The following is a 20507-nucleotide window of genomic DNA, read 5'->3' as shown; positions in this document are numbered from 1 at the left end:
TCAAAACACTAGGCTAACCATTATTTAGTTATACTCACGGAATATATCCTAACCTAAAACCTCAAACATACAAACTTATTTCTCATAGACATATCAGACATACATAATCTATACGTACGTATTTTTTTTCTTTTTACATAAGCACAACAATTAAACTCTACCAAACTAGACACTTGATGCTACCCACAATCCGGGCTACATTTATTAAGCTTAGCCCATATGCAACAACTACCAAACGACATATAAGACACGATTAAGTCGAGCTTGTGTAGTCCCCAACAACTAAACTCGACTACAATAGACACCAGGCGTCTCAATCTTGGCCACATTCACGTCCTTTAGAAACAACTACCAATCGACATCTGAGACACAAATCGAGCTCGTATCATCCCCAACAACAACACCACCCACCACATCAACCATTCGAGAATAACAACCACGACCATTGTTATAATTGTAATTCTGTTGAGTTTCTGCCGAACCCGACAGCACAAAACTACCCTTCACCACCACCAAACCAGTACAATTCTGTTTGTGGCTCAAAACCATCAACTCTTTACCACCATAAAACCGCTCGCTCCGTTCTTGCACCACTTTTGTTGTCATCACAGAGGTATCAATGTCTAATCCAGGCTTCGTTTCAATGGAGATCTTCAAAGGATACTTAAATTTCACTTCTAAACTGTCAACCACCTTACCAACTTCATTTGTGATCTTGATTCTAGTTTTCCTTTTGTACCTCTGATCAACTTCTTTCTTGGTACCTTGCTCTTTATACTTAAGTTTGCTCTTGAACTTGATCTTTTCTGTACATTGAGTTTGAAGATTGCCCGCGCTTGAATACACCCAACCAGTAACTTTACTCTCTCGTTCTCCCTGTATCTCGAACTCTCCATCAAGAAGTTCGAAATTAGTGCTACGTTGAACCTCCATTGTCGGGACATTCGACTTCAGAGTCTTCGCTTTAACAACATTCGACTTATCAAACCAAAGATGCAGATTTGCATCCACAAGCCAAAATGAAATACCGTCAGCAATTTTAATCCCAATTGTATGATTCTTATCATCCAAAAGAAGCCCTAGAAATGGAGTCAAATCTATATCATAAGACGGAAGATTAAAAGCTCCAATCGACACAACCGGATCCCAAAACAGCCGATTAATTCCACGGGTGGATATAACCGGAAAAGGAACCACAGCCCCGACTAATTTCCCGTCTATCGTCACCAAAACTTCACGGTATGCACCGTGAGCTTGTCCGGTCGACAAATGGTTGGTTTCTACATATGAATCCGAAGGATTCATGTACCAGGATTCATCATTTCCATGAAAAGATACATACAATTCCAGCACTGCTTTGTATGTTTTATTAGATATTTTAACTTTTTGAGTCTTAACATCAAATTCATCTTCAATTCTAAACCAAAAACTCTCATTAACACCACCAGATGCAGATATCGGTACGATCGAATCAGCAGGCTTATTATACGGATATAACAATTGTAATGCTAAATTGCTATAGAACTCCTCTCCAAATTCCTGATCATTTTCAACAGAAATCAGTTTTCTACTACTTGGAGAGGTATGAATTTCCGAGACTATGGATAACGGAACTCTAACGGAAGTAGAGTAAAAAAGCAAAGTGATATTAACGTCGTAAACGCCGGTGAACTCGTCGTTAACTAGGTTTTGAAGCATGACAGTGAGTGTGAGATTAGACTGAGAAATAACCGAAGAATACCTACTCACATCCTTCCGAACATTCCAGAAGCTTCCATTCTCAGTCGGTTGGGCCGTACTCGTTCGCAACAGCTCTACGCCGTCGATCCAGATTCCGGCAATACGGTCGTACTGCTCGTCTTTACATTCGGCTTGGAACTGGAGGATGGCAACGGACCAGTTACATGTGTCAGGTGGTGTTGTGTAGTTAACGGTGACGGAAGAACTGTTAGTGGTGTTTGAAAATGTGTGGTTGAGTAGGTTGACGGAGCATGACGGAGTGACGTTGTCGGTGGGGAGTGGGTGGGTGACTTCGAAGTATTGTTTTGGAGCGGTGTCGTTTGTTGTTGATTTGATGAAATGTGTTGTTGATTGAATTGGTTTTGTGAAGAACACAGAGAGGATGATGATGATGATGATGATGAGCTTGGGGATTGTCATTGTTTTCGTTTTATGTAGTGAGTTATTAGCAAAAGATATAAGGATGGAAATTTAATTTATAGCGGGGTTTTGGTACGAAGGCGGGACGAGGTGATAAGTCATCTCTAACGCGGGCCATGAGCGTAGTCCGCGTTGGAGTTGTCGTCTCATTTGTACTCTCTTTCTCTCTTCTCTTCTCTTATAGTTTTTACAGATGACACAACTGTAGATGAGAACATCACTTGCTCTGCCTTTCAAACCACTATCTCGTCCTTCACGTCGGGCAATGAACGCCGACATGTGGACATGTTGGGAATGGTGAAATCGTAGGGTTTAAAAAAAACTAGCCATTTGTTACCTAATTAGAATATACGTTCTGAAATGCGTCAACTTTCAACGCGTTCAAACACAAGTGTAGTTGAATCTTATTAAAAAACGAGTTTTTGTAGTCATCTTAGCCTAGTTGAGCATACTATTTTTGTAATATTGAAAGTTCTAGTTTATATGACTAAATTGAAAAAAAAAATCTATTATATATTTAAAAACAAGTTGATGCCACCTCGCGCGTTGCGGCGGGAACGATGGCGATTTGATGATTGGCTTGCTTGTTTGCCATACATGTCTAAATCGCCACATAGGTCGAACTTGTCACACATGTATTTGTTTATAACTTTGATTTTGAAAATGTTGTAAAGTTATTTTTAAAATCTTCTATAAGTATGTCTAAATTTTAACAAACTTAAACAAAACAAGTTTCTAATATTTTGTCCTATTCGGAAAAAACAAGGTGTGTATATATGTAGAAAAATCAGAAGTAAATGCTTTTGTGATTTTAAAATACTAATAAAATCAAATACTAAAAATCAAAATTTCTTGTTTCAAATATGTTGCGGGTTTTCAAATCGATTCTATATGCTTGAATCAAATCGGAATTGTAACCAAACACAATTTAAGAAGGAAAAAAGGACAAACATGGCGATTCAATTACCCAATATATGCAGATTAAAACACCCAATATCATCTAAACTGAAATTGTTACCGGAATTGTGAAACGTTTTAACATTTTGAATCCATTGAACAAAGTATCATGGGTGAGATATGTGTTGTGGGTTAAACGATTGTGAAATGGTTAGAATGGGATAAAAGCAATAGATGGGAATGTCAATCAATTAATGGTTACTTTTTCAACCGTCACTTCTTTTTAAAACGGTGCTTTTATCTTTCGAAGATACGCAATGATGTTGTAAACGATAAAAAAGTTAATTAATTTTTGGTATGTAACGACATGATGTTTAAGCAAGGGGTGTAACCCAACTTACTAATGTATTATTCAAGGGGTGTGTATATTGGGACATGTTAGTTTGGGAGGTAATATTTAAGGGGTGTGTATATTGGGACATGTTGGTTTGGGTTATGTGTTTATTAAGGTTGTGATGTAAAGAGACACAACTTTTGAGTTACCCTAAGGCACCTCAAGTTACTTTTTGTAGGGTTATGTAATGTGATTATAAATAGATGAATATAAATTAACTAAATATTTAATAAATAATAAACCAGCGGAATCAAGTTTTAGTTTTAATATTATTATTAAGATTTGAGATCGAGCTTAATACATAAAACTCAAAATGAGTTAAACACAATTTTTTTTTTAATTCAAATAAGTTGAGTTCAATATTAAACAATTTCTTACTCGGCTCAATTTGTTTTCACCCTACGGCCTTAGTCAATTCTCAACGATCGACTCATATCTCGATCTTTTATACATTTTATTTAGCTAACATTTTTCTTAACTTATAATTCAACAACTAAAACTAATAAACATAAATTTAGTTATCATAATTAGTTTTTCATCGTTATTTTTTCCAAATGATAAGATATTATTAAGATAAACAACTCATTTTCATTCTAGAATTTTTTGAAGTGTCTAATGTTTGTAGACTGGTGTATTCTATTATTTTTAATGTAAACTTTAAATTATTTTAATTCTGACGTTATTTTGTTAGCATACTAATCGACTGAAAGTGTTGATTTTATTTAAAAAAATAATAATAATTCACTAACAAAGTAGTAACCAGCAACAAACTTCTTGTTGATTTTCTCTGCCCGTTAGGTTAGAAATGTAGGCCTTGTGCACTTGAAATTCCGGAGTTATATAAAATACAATAAAACCAAAAATCCAAATTAAAAACCAGGTTATATAATTAAATTAAAATATTTAATATGTTATATGCTAGACGTTATCATCATTGAAAGCTGTAGCTAACACATTGATAAAAATACATGCTACTGCCATGAGATTTTTTGGTTTTAATCTTACGATACTCTCTTACCACAAAATCAATTGATTTTGGCGGTGTAAACAACATTTTTTTTTTTTTTTTGGGGGGGGGGGGGGGGGGTAGGAAAGTTCAAAAAGGGATCGCTGGTAAAAGATAACATGTATTCTGGGCGATGGGCGGAACTGCAGTATTAGTAGTCGTAGCACAGGCTACGGCTCAACCTCATATTCGTAGTGTTATTTTTTTATTACTTTGGTTTTATATAAAGAATACCCTTAAAAAATACGAGGATACCCCTAATAAAAAAAAATAGGATACTTGATTTTAGTAAAATCCAATTTTTCTTATAAGCCCAACATTTGACAACCCGAAAATTTGTAGAATAATTAAACCCGAATGATAAAATAAGCCCAAATTAACAATAATAGTTCTTATAAGCCCAAACATTTTACAACGCGAAAATTTGTTGAATAATTAAAGCCCGAATGATAAAATAAACCCAAATTAACAAAAATAGAATTGAAAAAAAACCCAAAATACAATTGATAAATTTAGCCTAAGATCCAAAATAAATAAATAAAAAATCCAGGCTACCCCTAAATTAATGGGCTAGCTCCGCCACTGTTCTGGGCGCTCCCAGAAACCGTCCAAAATCAATATAAACCGCCTAGAACAAGTCGCCCAAACTAAGCCAAAACCGCCTAAACTGATCAAAATAATTTTATTATACAGCTAAATAATAAATAATCCAACATTGCCTCAAACAAATCAGAATTCAAAACAATTAATCTGAACAAAATAAATTAAAAATAAAGAAACCCAAATATAACTTAAAAATTATATAAATGCAGCCAAACACCAACACCTAAACATGTTTGATGAGTCTCATACTTAGTTTACAAAAAATGTTCAAACTACAATAGTAAGGTAGTCTCTACTCTCTAGTTCTTGCTTTTATTATTAAACACAGCCGCAAAAACAAAAAAAAAAAAAAAAACCGACACATAATGTTTTCAACCAGCTTGTCAATTTCCACTCCAGTGATATCTGTTTTGTCGTTCCACATCTAAAAAGACAAATAAAAACAAGTGAGTTACATATATGTATAGAGTAACAAAGTCAATATATATTAAACCTAAATCGGCTAACATCCAAATCCGTGTAACCGGAAGAATATAAAAGGATTTAAATTCACATTGTAATATCTCGGAACCCAACTAATAAACACGAAAGCCAGATAATACAACTGTAAACCTGATTAACACGAACAACACGCTTAAGTCAAAGTACATAAAAAATAGAAAACTTACATTGTTTGGAAAACCGAATTGCCTTGAAATAACAAACTCGAACATGTTTCTAACTACTAAGAATCCACACTCCCATGATCCTTTTTGCTGCTTACACTACATTAAATTAAAAGAAAAATCAATTAATAAAATAACACTTAATTTTATAAAATGAATTATAAATAATATACTTTAACAATCTTCCAAGTACACGAGCCTCCAAATGAAGTTCCTATTGCATTTGTTATAGAATAATGACTTTTATTCTTCTTGCCCCTTAAATAAGTCGAATCCAAAATCCAATGTAAGACCCATCAAGCTTACATTATCATTTATATAATAAATGATACATTTAGTAATCTCGTGAATAGTAAAATATCGAATTAACGATATTTAGATAAGTTTCAAAACCCTACAAAACATTTATAAGCATTCCCAAAACATGTTGTTTTCCCTAACCCGACATCCTTAACTTTTAAAAACAAGCAAATACATAATTACAAGAGTTAACAACACTACAGTGTGTTGTGTGACAAAAGTAATGGTTTTCATTTGCGGAAACTCCTTTATAATGTGTGTTCGGTTCTTTAACAATGCTTGATCATCATCCGCAAGTGCATCCCTTTACCTATAACCAAATTTTATCAAAACATTAGTTATTTGAGCTTAATAAAGGTTTTAACAAGTTCATAACGTCAAAACACAGGAATTAAACAAGTTTTTCCAGGTTTGGGTCTCGGTCGCGGGGCGCGACGGATGAAGACCTAGCCTTCGCGGGCCGCGAGGGCCGTCGCATATCGCGACGCCTTCTTGGTTCACCGTCGCGTGACCCATTTAATCTATTAAGTGGAGTCCATCACTTTCGTCATTTATATGTCATCGAAATTTCTACTTTTTCTTGTTTGGGTACTACAAACGAAATCCTTCGTTTTAGTAATATCCAAAAATTATAACAAATTGATTATCATTCAACAACTAACATAAAATGCTAACAAGATATTACGAAGCGCATAGCCGCGTACCTTTCAAAGATTTTCTTTTAAGCGGTTATCCGATCTGCCTTGCCCACTCGATGATCCACCGAAATCACCTATATAATTCAATCCGAATATATTGTTTAGAACTTATGGTTCTATGTTCAACCTTTCATACTTTTAATTACTCGATTGAGCGATTACTTCATAATATCCAAGTAATCCAATTCACTTAGACATTTTATCGAACATCTTGAAGGCATAATCATTATAATACCATTTCCATGTTCATGATTAACTAGTTAACCATATCAAAACATCATTTATATGCTAATATGATTAAAACACCAAAATTAACACTTGAACTTGCATCATAGCTATCATTTAACTTTCAATATCACAAGAATTCAAGTAATCCTCTCAAAATCCATATCACACATATATGACAATCATTGAAACAAATAGGGTATGACATAAATTGATCAAAGTGTTGTCTAAGATTTATTTCTAGACTGGTATTCATCATAATTTAACCATAACATCCATCAATTCACCACTAATTTCTGTTAGATGAATTCATGAATCATTAAAACATCTTCACATCTCAAAATTAAGCATACCTTTTGATATACTAAGGATGAAGATCACTTATTTAGCCTTGAATCACCTTCAATTGGGTTTCGATTCCTTGATTTTAAGTGAATTTGTAGAAACTAGGGTTTTGGAAAGGATGGAGCTCGCCCCTGGGGTTTTGGTTCGATCAGGACACACACACAAATGTGTGTTCTGATGTTTATCCATCAATTTATCAAAACAACTTTCAGAATTTTCACTTTTGGCCCCTCTGGTTTCAAAGTTTTATAAAAAGAGTTAAATACTTTGATTTCCCACCTTTTCTAATTAGATTTTTAACTAGGCTAATTATTCCTAGTTTCGATTCTCATTGTTCTATTATAAATTTTATAACTTACTCATATATACAAACATATATAGTTTAATAATATAGGGGTGTTACATCCAATCTTTACGTTATGAAGGGGAAACGATAAACAACACACAATGGCGACTTCAAAAAAGAAAGATATGGTCATTAGAAAAAAATCATAATAAAAGAGGAAAATTAATTATTATACATTAAAATAAAGTTATATATTACTTATAGAAAAATTAAGCAAGAAAATATTTTTTCTCTCATGAAGTTTGTAAACCTCGACTAAGTGTTCTTTAACACTAGGTAAATTTTCCTCACACTCTTTCCCGGTAATTCGTTGAGTACTGAAGTAGGCGACTTGAGTAGGATTTTTTAGACGATGGCCATACAAAAACCTAATATCAATAAAATAAATATTATTAAATTGCGAGATAAAAATATTATTAAGTTGCAAGATAATAATAATAATAATAATAATAATAATAATAATAATAATAATAATAATAATAATAATAATAATAATAATAATAATAGTCACTTACATTTGACACCAATGTATAAAGTTGGCATCAAGCAACCCGTTCGCTAGAAATTGCAACATACCCTCATATTCAACGTACTCAACTCGAGGAATGAACTCAATTTCCGGGTACATCCCATGAGGCCAATTAATCTCATTGCTCATATCGCCGTCATAGTGATTTGTTAATCGTGCAGCCAATGAATTCATACTTTGAGGGTGCAAATTCTTGATATTCCACAAGGCGGTTTTTATGTCTTGTTCAAGCTTTGACAATGTCGGAGCTTGAGGCTGTTTAACAAGAACCTCATGCTGGGAAAACTACATTATTTGACAAACATTTTTTAGAAAATCTGATATATATATATATATATATATATATTTCAGTTTTTGATTACCATCTCATCCAGTTCTTCTGATCCGTCAACATCATGTTGAGTGGAAACATCATGTGCACCAAATAGAAACTACATTAGTTAAAAAACAAATTATTAGCAAATTGATTCTTTTATATATACACACTCATAGATACATATTGAGAGAAAGAGAGAGAGAGTTATAAACAGATTATTAGTACATGATTACCTCATCACCAAAATTTTCAATCATAGTCGCATCAATTTGATAACATTCATGACTTTGGTCTTGTTCAATAGGAACCTCTAACTATAAGAGCCATTAAAATTGTTTTAATATAAACCAAAAATTATTATAAATTATCTACTACCCGGACCCGAGAAACCTGACCCAACATGTCACGGCCCCCGACCCGGTTTACCCGATTCAAAAGCCGCGAGACAGAAACTCGTGGTATTGGTGTGTAATTTGGCAGCGGAAATTTTAACAGGATCGTTTAAACGAAAATACCCGATTATTTTATTATGAGTTTTGGGACAAAACCCGTAATTTACATTAAAGGAATTTCACTGGGAAATCCCCTAATTACAAAAACATGTTTATTTATTTACTGAGCCACTTCATTCAAGCTGGAGTGCTACGCGGCACTTTTCCTTGTTCACAGTAAATCACCTGAAACATGTTTAAAAAATTTTTTATCAGCGGGGAAATACTGGCGAGTCATCCAAGTTGTACAAAACGACACATTGTTATAATTTACAGTATTAAGAGCGATTACAATTGTCCCTATCTTATAATTATCTGGTCCAGTTGTCACTCGACCGGATCTGTGACTGTGGTCATATCTCTATTGGGTCCGTTCACCCAAAAGTGACGTGTATCACTATTTAGGTTCCTTCACCTAAAAGTGATAAACCAGCAGTAATGTGCACAATACCCTGCTTACTACCAGTAACTTAAGATAACAAAGACTTATTCCCTGTAAAATATAACTGGAAAACATTTAGGGTTTACAAAGCAATTTTGATCAAAGCAGAATGATTCACATTGCAAGTTTAAACTGACAGAGTCTGCCTACTGATTAAGCCTGGTAACCTAGTTAAATAATGCAAACGAAACTAGGTTAGTAACTTAATACAACATTTACGATAATTTCACGAAATCAAAACCCTCACGACGAATGACAAAGTATAGCCCGAATTCAGGCAGCACTTAAACATTCATCGGATCGGTTTTAATCGATCGGACATTGTATCATAGCAGTGATCGAATTATTACCCTGTTGTCGCAGCAGAGATTCGAGATTTGAGTGTTTTTAGAAAGATCGGAGCGCAAAGTAACATAGAAAACGAATTTTCACGTCGTTACAGACATTCCATGCAAGTGCCAGGCCCCTGAGTTATATACTAATTTTCGGCCTCCCCCGCGTGTCGCGCCGGCTGCCAGGGATCCTGGCGCGTGTCGCGGGGCACACCACTTAGGCTAGGGTAGCCTTGTGTCCTGCTTAGCCCTGGTGAGTCAACTTAAACGAATTTTCGTGATTTATCTTAGTTTTTTGAAGATAATTATCAATTAGGGGATACCCCCTTGAGTTTTAGGGGGCCGTGATCCTAGTTTTTCCTGTTTTAAAATTTATGAGTCGCGCCATACCACTTGGGGGTCTCAATTAGGGTTTCCTAATGTGCATTATTAAAATAAGAAATAACAATTTTGGCAAGGGTTGTTACACCACCAAACAAGGATCCTAACCTCAGGCTGATAACATGTGTTGTCCTGAGCTGGTTGCGTCAATGCTGGATTCTGAGAAGTTGCTTCAGTGTTTGAAAGCTACAATTTAATAAACATATTAGAAAAGTCTTACTAAGAGTAGAAACAAACTATTATATAATTTGTATATTACAATACCTTTACCCAATAGATTTGCTTATTTTATTCCAAGCAACTAGTGATTTTTTTAATAAAGTATTCACAAGAGATAGTAAGTCACATGTTTTAATTTTTTCAAAAAAAAAACAACTTTTACTAAAATAAAGGGTGTAAAAGTAAAAATAAGGTTTCGCGTGATGAGTGATTTATGCAAAATTTTGTATTTTGCTGGTTTTGAAATGAAATGTTTTTGGCTCAAAGAGATTAACTAGGGGAATTTGGTTTTTGGTGCGGAGATAAAAAGAAAATAAGGTTGAAATGAAATAGGGTTTATAGTCCTAATGTTCAATCATTTACTTACTTGGATTAGTCGGTAAGGACCGAGAATGTATTTCTTGTTAAGTTCTAGATTTATAAGAACTGTACAGGTTATTCACACAAGAAATGAAAAGTGAGAATTTAGTAAAAATATGATATTGAGTGCTCAGTAAAGACTCAAAACTCACAATTTGTGGGAAAGGGTAAAAAGTGTGAAAATATATATATACAATCAAATTTTAAAAAGATTGTCATGCCTTTTTATAAATTTTTCTTATTCAGTTCTTTTTATCATGGCACTATCGGTTGTAAATTTGTAAGAACAAAATTTTAGAACTTGGAGACTTGAGGCACGTGGGCGTGCTTACCTTACACGACCCCGTGCTGCACTTACTGTTTTGAAGATTTTGAGTCGGGAGACGCCTGTTTACGTGCATGGGGTTCTGTTCCAACGTCCTTTGGCTAGCTCTATCCCTCTTTTGTGTGTATCTTATTCATATAAAGAGAAAACTTAAAAATAAAAGCGTTAATTAAGAACTAAACTAAAATTTAAATATGTTTGTTCTTTTTCAAAAAGGAAGCCATACTTTTGAAATTGAACGACTTATGTTTAATTAGACTATTTTATTATTGGATAATGTGGAATGCCTCCATGGTGCGCCACGTTTATGAGGGTCCTTGGCTAGACCCAAAGTTGGTCAAATGTTACCCGAGTGGGATGACTCGCACCCCAAGTTGCACCGGCTGAGGGCGTAGTCTAAGCTCGAGTCTATTGTTTTGATGTAGTTGACCGGATCATCCTCCACGCGTTGTCCCACTTCAAACTTTACTTCCTTGTCGCCCGCCCTCAATGTTAGCCTTCTGTCACTCATATCCACCATGGCCCGCGCGGTGACAAGGAATGGTCTTCCTAATATGAGCGGGATCTCAGTGTCTTCTACCATATCAAGGATTACAAACTCGTCCGGAAAAACAAATTCCCCAACCTTAACTAAAAGATTTTCTACGACACCTTGAGTGTATTTTACCGACCTATCCGCAAGTTGGATGCTCATCCTTGTAGGATGTGGCTTCCCTAGGCTGAGTTGTTTGAACTTGGAGTCAAGCATTAGGTTGATGCTAGCCCCTAGGTTGGCAAGCACATTGCTTATTGGCGATCCTCCAATGGAGCAAGGAATGGTGAAGCTTTTGGGATCAATCTTCTTTTGGGGGATTTTGTTGAGGAGTGTCGCCGAGCATTCTTCACTTAGGTTGACTTGTTGAACTGACTCAATATTTCTTTTGTGAGTGAAGAAGTCTCTCATGAATTTGGAGTATTTTGGCATTTGTGTAAGGACTTCAACAAAAGGAAGGTTGATGTAAAGTTGTTTAAGTAAGCTTACAAACTTGGTGAATTGCTCGTCGGTCTTTTGGCGAAGTAAACGACCGGGGTAGGGGACTGGTGGTGGTTAGGTTGGTTCGGTGTTTTGGGGTTGAGTAATTTCTTGTGTATTGGTTAAGGGTGTGCTTGTGGATTATGTAGTGATTTGGGGTAAAGTTGGTTCATTATCGGGCCCTACTTTCCGGTTTCTTAAATTGATTACGTTTCCTTGGGCTTTGGGGTTTGGTTCAGTGTTACTAGACAAGGCTCCTTGTGGTCTCTCGGAGAAATTTTGGGCAAGGTGGCTAACTTGTTTTTCAATGTTTTGTGTACTAGCCCGTTGTTTCCTAATTCCAGATTCAGTTTGCAGGAACCTCTCTGAATACCATTTCTCGGATTCTGAGAAAAGACGTGTGATGAGATCCTCAAGTCTTTCTCTTACTCATTGTTGCAGTTGGAAACCTTGTTGCTCACTTTGGGGTTGTTGAAAGTTGGGTCGTTGATTTTGATTTTGTTGGTTGTTACCTTCCGAATCCCTTCAACTAAAGTTGGGATGATTTCGTCACTCGGGGTTGTAGGAGTTGCTTGGGGCTCCCAGTGGTCGTGGATGGTTATCGAGGTAGTTCACCACTTATGTTTGGTTTTCCATATCTTTCATACAATTTTAGTTTTCATGTGGTCCGCCACATCCTTCACAAGCCATAACCGAAACCGTTTTATTTAATTCAAGTTTCTTTATTTTTGTGGTTAAAGTTTCGATTTGGGCTTGTAAAAAGGTGGTTTGGTCCACTTTTTTCGCTTTTTATTTATCATGTTAGTCATAATAATGTTAGTTTCGTCACACCATAGTATATATCTGTCACACCTATACTTACTATTAAACATGTTATCGAGGTCCTGCTTACAACCCAACAACCCACTTATAATTCATCAACATGTACGGCTCACGGCCAGTGTTCGGGTTGATCAGAATTTATGTGCGTGTAGGTTTGAGATGAATTTTTTGACACGAATAATAATATGAGTCAGGTTCGTGTTGCACATTTCAACCTGTCAACCCACTAACTCACAACCTAACACAATTAACGCACCTAAATAGACCCTGGTAGTAGATTTATAACAGGGTTTTAGTTATAAATCTTTGTATGTTTAGATCTTGCGCTGTAAATAAAATTTTAAGACGTACATTCAAATCTCAACATATAAGTGGTTGAAGACTAGCAACTTCTTGAATTATTCATCTTGAGGTCTACAACTTCCCTATAGATGTAATTTTTAAACAGTGTATGTAGTTTTATACTTTCTTGTAACTTACATTTGGATCATTGATGGTGTTAATTTTAAAGTATGTAGTTTTATAATTTCTTGTAACTTACATATGGATCATTGATGGTGTTATTTTTAAAATTTAAAATAGTTGCATATTCATGCTTTCGTTGCCTTACATAAAATGAACATGCCTAAAATAGTTGCATATTCAAGAGTTAGTTGGGAAATAAATGGACATAACTTCAATTGAATGAAAATCCAATCAACTTTTTATAAAATTAATGTTTGATATAAACAACACTGTTAGAATTAGTGTGTACAACTTACTAGTGAAGTAGTTGTTGGATCACTTTTGGCTTTTTATTTAAATTTTGATGATATAGGGTACACTTGTACCAACTCATGTAGTACTCTCTTGACTCTTTACTCCAAATGTTAACCTCACCATATGTCTTAGATGTTCATAGCCATGAACCATCTAAAGCACATGGCCATCTAAATTCTAAAGCACATGACACAGGCAGTGACGGATCTTGCCCGTTGAACGTCACAGGATCGAAAGAATTTCGATTGAAATACGGAAAATTAGCACTACGGCCGAAAAACTTGCCAGTGCCGTGGCCCTGGCACGAGCCTTCTAAGAACCGCCCCTGCACACAGGATACAAGTCCTATAAAATAGACTTCTTTCACAAAATCAATATTTTCAAAGAATACGATTTGTGAATCAGCTATAAAATTGATTTGATATGGTTACATGTGTGTATACTTTGATCATGTCCAAGGATTTTTAGAGATTTTTAGTTTTTAGCTTAAAATGTTTGGACGAGAAATTTGAGTAAAGTGCAATTTGCGTCCATGTGGTGTGGTTTGGGGCGGAAATCAACTTGAGTCCCCTGACTGCAAATTTGGAAATATGAGTTCATGTGGTTTGAAAAGCGCTACACTTTGAGTCCCTGAAACTAACTCCGTTAGTTGACACTGAAATGACCATATCACCCTTTTATCCTACCAGTTTGCGTACCTATGGTTTATAACCTTTTTCTCCTTTGTGTCCCCGAGCTTAAGAAAATGATGAACATGAACATACTTTGTATGATCCTACAGAACGATGAACATTGGAAAATAAAGAATGTTTAATACATCGGTTAACACTCGCATCAAGTTTTACAAAAGTTTCAAAGTTCACATCTCTTTTTTGTTAATTTTATAGTCACTAGCTTACTCGTTTTTTGTTTTTGATTTTGTTGTGCTCATACTATTCAAAGCGTATATCATAATCTGTCTAGTTGATTTACTCTCTTGCGAACATCACTCGCGAAACCGACAGCCTAAACAAGCATAATAACATATTAATCGCATGTTACATGTCAACCTGATTGTTACATTTTGTTCCATCTATACAACAAACAAATGGATCAACTCATCATGATAAGGTTTCTAACTTTCTTAAAAACCTAAATTCAAATAAGGGATAGAACACCTGAAATAAGATTGAAGCGCCATGCTTGCCGAACTGTGTGGAGATTTCGAAAGTTAGAAACCTGGGGATAGTCGTACCATGTCCGGGAGTCCCGACTCATCAAATAGGAATGACATAAAATACGCGCATGGTAGTAGGCATACTCCCAGAAGACATGTATTAAAGATGGTGTGTACCATCATCACATACCGGCATAGATTTCTGGTACCCAGCTGTATTGACAAGTATGTAAAACTGGTGACAAGAAATCTATCCCAAAAGAATACTAAATGATTAATCTACGGGTAATCATAATATGTATCAAATGATTTATGAAAATGATTTTTAAAAGAGTCGGTTAATTGTATTTACCAGCGAAAGCTGACGTATTTTCAAAAGATTAAACCGCAGGTAACGAACCCTGAATATAGGGTGGAATGGTTCGGTCAAAGAATAAGTTTTGGAATTTGCGACTCCACTACTTAAAGGCCTATGATGTCCTAAGCTCGATTTTAATTCGGATCCTACCTTGTGGGACTTGTATCGAACAAAGTATGAATCTTATTGAATAAATTTCAAATCTTTTATGATTATTACTTTATAAATCTATCTTCCGCTGCATATTGTGAAACTGTTATCAATCGTCACGCATAAACCCACCGACCAGGCCCACCGGAAATTGGGGTGTGACACATGGTGGTGGAATGACGGTGGTGGAACGGTGTGAAAATGATATAAGGTTTTGAAGGTGTGTGAAAATACATTTTTACCCCATACCTATAACTTAGTAATGGAAAAATGTAATGGAGTTAGCTCCAGGAACTTAAAGTGTAGCGCTTTTTAAACCATAGAGACTCGAGTTTCCAAATTTGCAAACGGAAGACTCAAGTTGATTTGAACTATATGACAAATCAGCGTCATTTTTGTGTCTTGTTATTACATGAAAAATAGTTTTATAGTGGTGTACCTTACCATTTACATTGGTGTAAATAACTTTTCCTTTTTTGTGTTTAGATGTCTTATGCAATTTTTTATTTGTATTTATAGGTGTTAGTAGTTTAATTCTTCAAAGATGTGTTTATAGGCGTTTGGTTCACGTGTTGAAACAGGAATGTAATTTTCACCCTATCATTTTCAGTTATGTAATTAAATACGCTTTTATAGTGGTGTAATTAACCCTTATTGTGGTGTATATAACCTATTTGTTATGTGTTTTGTAAATCTTATGCTATTTTGTGTTTTGTTTATAGGTATTGAGGTTTTCCATTTTGTGTTAATACATGTTATGTGTTTTTTACTCCGGTGCACGTTGTATTTACACTACCTTAAATAGACGATAGGAAAGCGAGTGTATATGTTTTGTGTCTGTTACACCAATGATGGTGTATATACACCACCGTAAATAGACGAGATGAGAGAGTGTGATGATTTTTGTAATTTGTGCAACTGACACAAAATGGATGTGATGTCTTTGATGTTCATGGCAGAGAGTACATGGTTGCCAAATTACATAAACGCCCCTGTAACCCTTTTATGAGTCTTTTTGATTAAAATCAACCCACTAAAAAACAAAAATCCCTATATTTCAATCTCAACCATCCAACGAGCTAGAACAATGGTTGTTATTGGTTCTAGTACTTCTCACAACACACCTAAGTTTTCATTTTAACCATTCCTATATAGGCTCAGGGGCGTTTAATCAAAAAGGCTCAATGAAAGAGATGTTACACGAAATGTTGCACACCGGCTCATGCCGGCCACCTCGCCACCTGACAAGGGTGTGAGCACATAGTGAATGGTCTTAGACCACCCATAGTGAGGCGTTTTTTTTAAAAAAAATTGAAAAAAAACGCCCCAAAACGCCCCCCACCCCATTACACCCGGCGTTTCTGGGCATTTTTTTTTTGGAAAAATTGGTTGCCGGCGTTTTAATTAAAACGCTTAAATTGTTTGTGGAATGGTTTGACCCACCAATCAAGTTTGAGCTAGCCACATTGGTCCTGACAACTTTTTGAAAATGCCCCACTACACCAATCAATTCGTGTGTTTTTTTTTCATTAAAAATAATATGGGGTTAGAATAATGCCCCACTACACCACTTTATGCTATAATGCTCCATGCTGACTGGAATGACACGTGTCGAATAATGCCTCATGGTGGAGACATTATATTTCTTCACCACTACACTACACATGGTCTTATAAGTAACATTTATGCACCCAACCTGAACCCTGATTTTGAGATGCAAACTATCATTTTGGTTACAAAATAGTTGTTTGGTTGTAAATCACAAATCTTAATATTTTAAACTTTGTAAACACTATATTTTGTAGAAGTGATAAATTGTGTTATATAGTTCTATAAAAGAACTTACAAAATACGAATGTCACATAAAATAATTTTTTTTGAATGGTGACTTTCTTTTTGAGTGATCCAATGTTACACCCCCTAAAAGGCGACCCTAGCCAGGATCTGCTCAGACTACATTGTCTTAACTGTGCCCGCGCTGGGTTGGTTAGACTTGGTTACGGCGTTCCCCTGGAAACCGTACTGCCTCCACACGAGTTGTCTCGGTGAAGTAACAGCCGGATGAAAAACGGGGTGCGGCTCAGGATCGAAACCTCCTCGGTGGGTTTGTCACAATCATTGCCCAACCACTGAGCATAAGCCCAGGGTTATATCCATCCCAATATGACACATGTGGGAATTAAACTTGAGTCTCCATTAGAAAACCCAAGTCTCCTACCACTAGGCCATAAATAATTGGGGGATCACATAAACTAATTGACAAAATGGTTTTGAACAAATATGGATGGTCATTTATATAGTACGTTAAATTGCATTTTACGTACTTAGGTTTGAAAGATATTACAAATGTTGTCCTTTTAACTATGAAAACTACAATGAATGTCATTTATGTTAATTAATCTGATTGTTTTGCATCTCATTTTCCTATAAAGTAAGAACTACCGAAAACATAATATTCTTTTCCACTATCCTCTTGTTTGCAATTTCTTTCACGTCAGTTGTATTATGGGTTACATAAGTCTCGAAGTTCACAAATGTCTTAAGTTATATGTATTCAATATAATTTCCTTCGTTTTCGAATTTTAGCTGAATAGAAAGCTACCGATTATAGCACTTAGCATCGTCTATTTTAGGTTATTACTATGAATTGCATGTCTATACTTTCTAATACTACTTTTCTAGCATATCGATGATTGAAGTTTACAACATGAAAAGGCAAACTTACCAAGAAATTAGGATTTATTCATGTCATACGAAATTATGAGATATCCAAGACAGACACGATCTAATTTCACTACCAAACGATTCTAGTGAACAAAAACATAACTACTTGACACAATTCGATGTTGTTTCATCCGCAATAACATCTCCCTTCACCACATCAACGGTTCGCGAATAACATCCACCCTCTCCATCATCATAACTATAACTCTGATGATTTTCAGCAAAACCCGAATTACCCTTCGCCATTATCCACCCAGTACAATTCAGATCATGATTCAAAACCCTCGATATCGAAGCTACTTCATCCGAAAAACTCACACTCCGCCCTTGAACCACCGTCGTGTTTACCCTAGACCCACTCGCTATAGTGATCTTCAAAGGATACGTTTTCTCAATTACAATTTCTCCAACTGAATGACCCTTGGTGTCTGTCGTTTTCACTTTCGTCTTCGTTTTAATCTTCTGTTCGAGTTCTTTTCTCGTTCCGTCGTCTTTAAATTTAAGTTTGTTTTTAAACTTGATTTCTTCGGTCACCTTTGTTTTCAATATCCCTTTGCTCGATTGTATCATACGAATAGAAGACATACTTCGCTCTACTTCCGTCTCAAATGTGCCATCTAGACCTTCGAATTCATAATCATGTTCGATCTCCATCGATGGAGGCTCATACTCCACGATCGCTTGCACATTCGTATCATCAATCCACAAATGCATATTAGCATCCACAAGCCAAAATGAACCACCATCAGCAACCTGAAACCCTATCGAATGATTCCGGTTGTCCAAAAGAAGCCCTAGGTATGAAGTCAAATCGATATCATACGAAGGAATATCGAAAGCTCCAATCGACACAACCGGCTTCCAAAACAGAGGATTTATTCCACCTGAATATATCACCGGAAACGGAATCACTGTTCCCGCCAATTTCCCATCAATCGTCACCAAAACTTCACGGTACGATCCCTTACCGTTAGTGAACGGTAAATCGTTTGATTTTATATATGAATCTGGAGGATTCATGTACCAGAATTCATCGTCTCCGTGAAATGAAACATATAATTCAAGCACTGCTTTGTAAGTTTTCGGACAAATTCGAACGTTTTTCGTTCGAATTTCGGATTCATCGTGAATTTTAAACCAAAATCCATCATCAGAAGCTTCGGATAGAGGAATAATGAGATCCGCCGGTGTATCGTAGGGATATGTCGATTTTATTACTCGATCAAACCCTAATTTATCTTCATTTTCACAATTTTTAATATAATTTTTAATATCATTCTCAAAAGACATCAGTTTTCTATTCAGTGAATGAGATCCGGATTCTCCTGAATGTAAAGATAACGGAAACTTAACGTCTGAGTAAAAAAGAAAAGAAACACTGACGTTGTAAACGCCGTTAACGTCGTGTTTCATAAGGTTTTGTAGCACGACGGATAGTGTGAGATTGTGGTGAGTAATAATCGAAGAATATTTACTCACATCCTTTCGAATATTCCAGAAGCTTCCATTTTCAGACGGTTGAGCTGTGGTCGTTCGTAAGAGCTCAACTCCGTTAATCCAGACTCCGGCTATGCCGTTACTTGTATCTTGCTCACCGTTATATTTAACTTTGAAATCTAAAACGGCGACGGACCAGTGGCATTTGTCAAGTGGTGTGGTGTAGTTAACGGTGACGGAAGAACTGTTGGTGGTGTTTGTAAAGGTGTGGTTGAGGAGGTTGACGGAGCATGACGGAGTTATGTTGTCGGTGGGGAGTGGGAGTGTGACTTCGAAGAAGTGTTGAGGAATTGTTTCGTTACTGGAGTTTTGTTTAACGGAGTTGACGGAATGTGGTAATGTGATTGTGAAGAATAGAGGGAGGATGAGGAGGAGGTTGACGGCGTTCATGGTTTGATCTGTTAGAATTATTGAATGAATTCGAATATAGACTCCATGAACAGAACAAATGAATGATCAGATTAGATGAGGAAAGACATTTAAAAGGTGAAGAAGATGAAGTGATTTAAGTGGTCCAAAATACTCCAGCAGGTTACACATGGCCCCTTCACTTCACAACTGTCCACACAGCCCGTATCTGTTTGCTTTGACCACTGTAACCCGTACACGTGGTATTCCTCTTAAACCTGAAACTTGTATTTTCTAACAAACTCTGAATAAAGACTTTACTTTTTCCTTGTATTATTTCTTTTTAAAGATTGTGATGTGATGGAGAAGGTTTTTTATTTTTTTATTTATTTTTTTTATTTTTTTTTAGCGTTACACTACTAAAATCTTATTTTTACATTCTTATATTCTTATATGTATACGGTATGTATAAAGTTATACGGGCCGTATAACTGATTGTTGCCCAAACAAAATGTCTGTGAATGTTTTCTGTTCATGTATACGGGCCGTATAACATTATACGACCCGTATAAGATGTTATACAACCAATATAATGTTATACGACCCAAACCTTATATAATGCTATACGACCCGTATAAGGTTATACG

General features: G+C 35.7%; 2 protein-coding genes across 2 annotated transcripts; both read right to left on the bottom strand.

The window, feature by feature from the left end:
• Positions 1 to 348: 348 nt before the first annotated feature.
• On the bottom strand, positions 349 to 2160 carry LOC110869898 (peptide-N4-(N-acetyl-beta-glucosaminyl)asparagine amidase A-like). Its single transcript, XM_022119102.1, has one exon. The coding sequence runs from the start codon at positions 2158 to 2160 to the stop codon at positions 349 to 351; it is 1812 nt and encodes a 603-aa protein (XP_021974794.1).
• Positions 2161 to 18117: 15957 nt separating this feature from the next.
• On the bottom strand, positions 18118 to 19902 carry LOC110869899 (peptide-N4-(N-acetyl-beta-glucosaminyl)asparagine amidase A). The gene has a single exon (XM_022119103.1). The coding sequence runs from the start codon at positions 19900 to 19902 to the stop codon at positions 18118 to 18120; it is 1785 nt and encodes a 594-aa protein (XP_021974795.1).
• Positions 19903 to 20507: the final 605 nt, after the last annotated feature.

This window comes from Helianthus annuus, chromosome 8 (assembly GCF_002127325.2).
Source record: "Helianthus annuus cultivar XRQ/B chromosome 8, HanXRQr2.0-SUNRISE, whole genome shotgun sequence".
Taxonomy (NCBI): Eukaryota; Viridiplantae; Streptophyta; class Magnoliopsida; order Asterales; family Asteraceae; genus Helianthus; species Helianthus annuus.
Note: the sequence above shows the minus strand (reverse complement) of the source record. Positions and strands in the feature narration are given on the sequence as shown.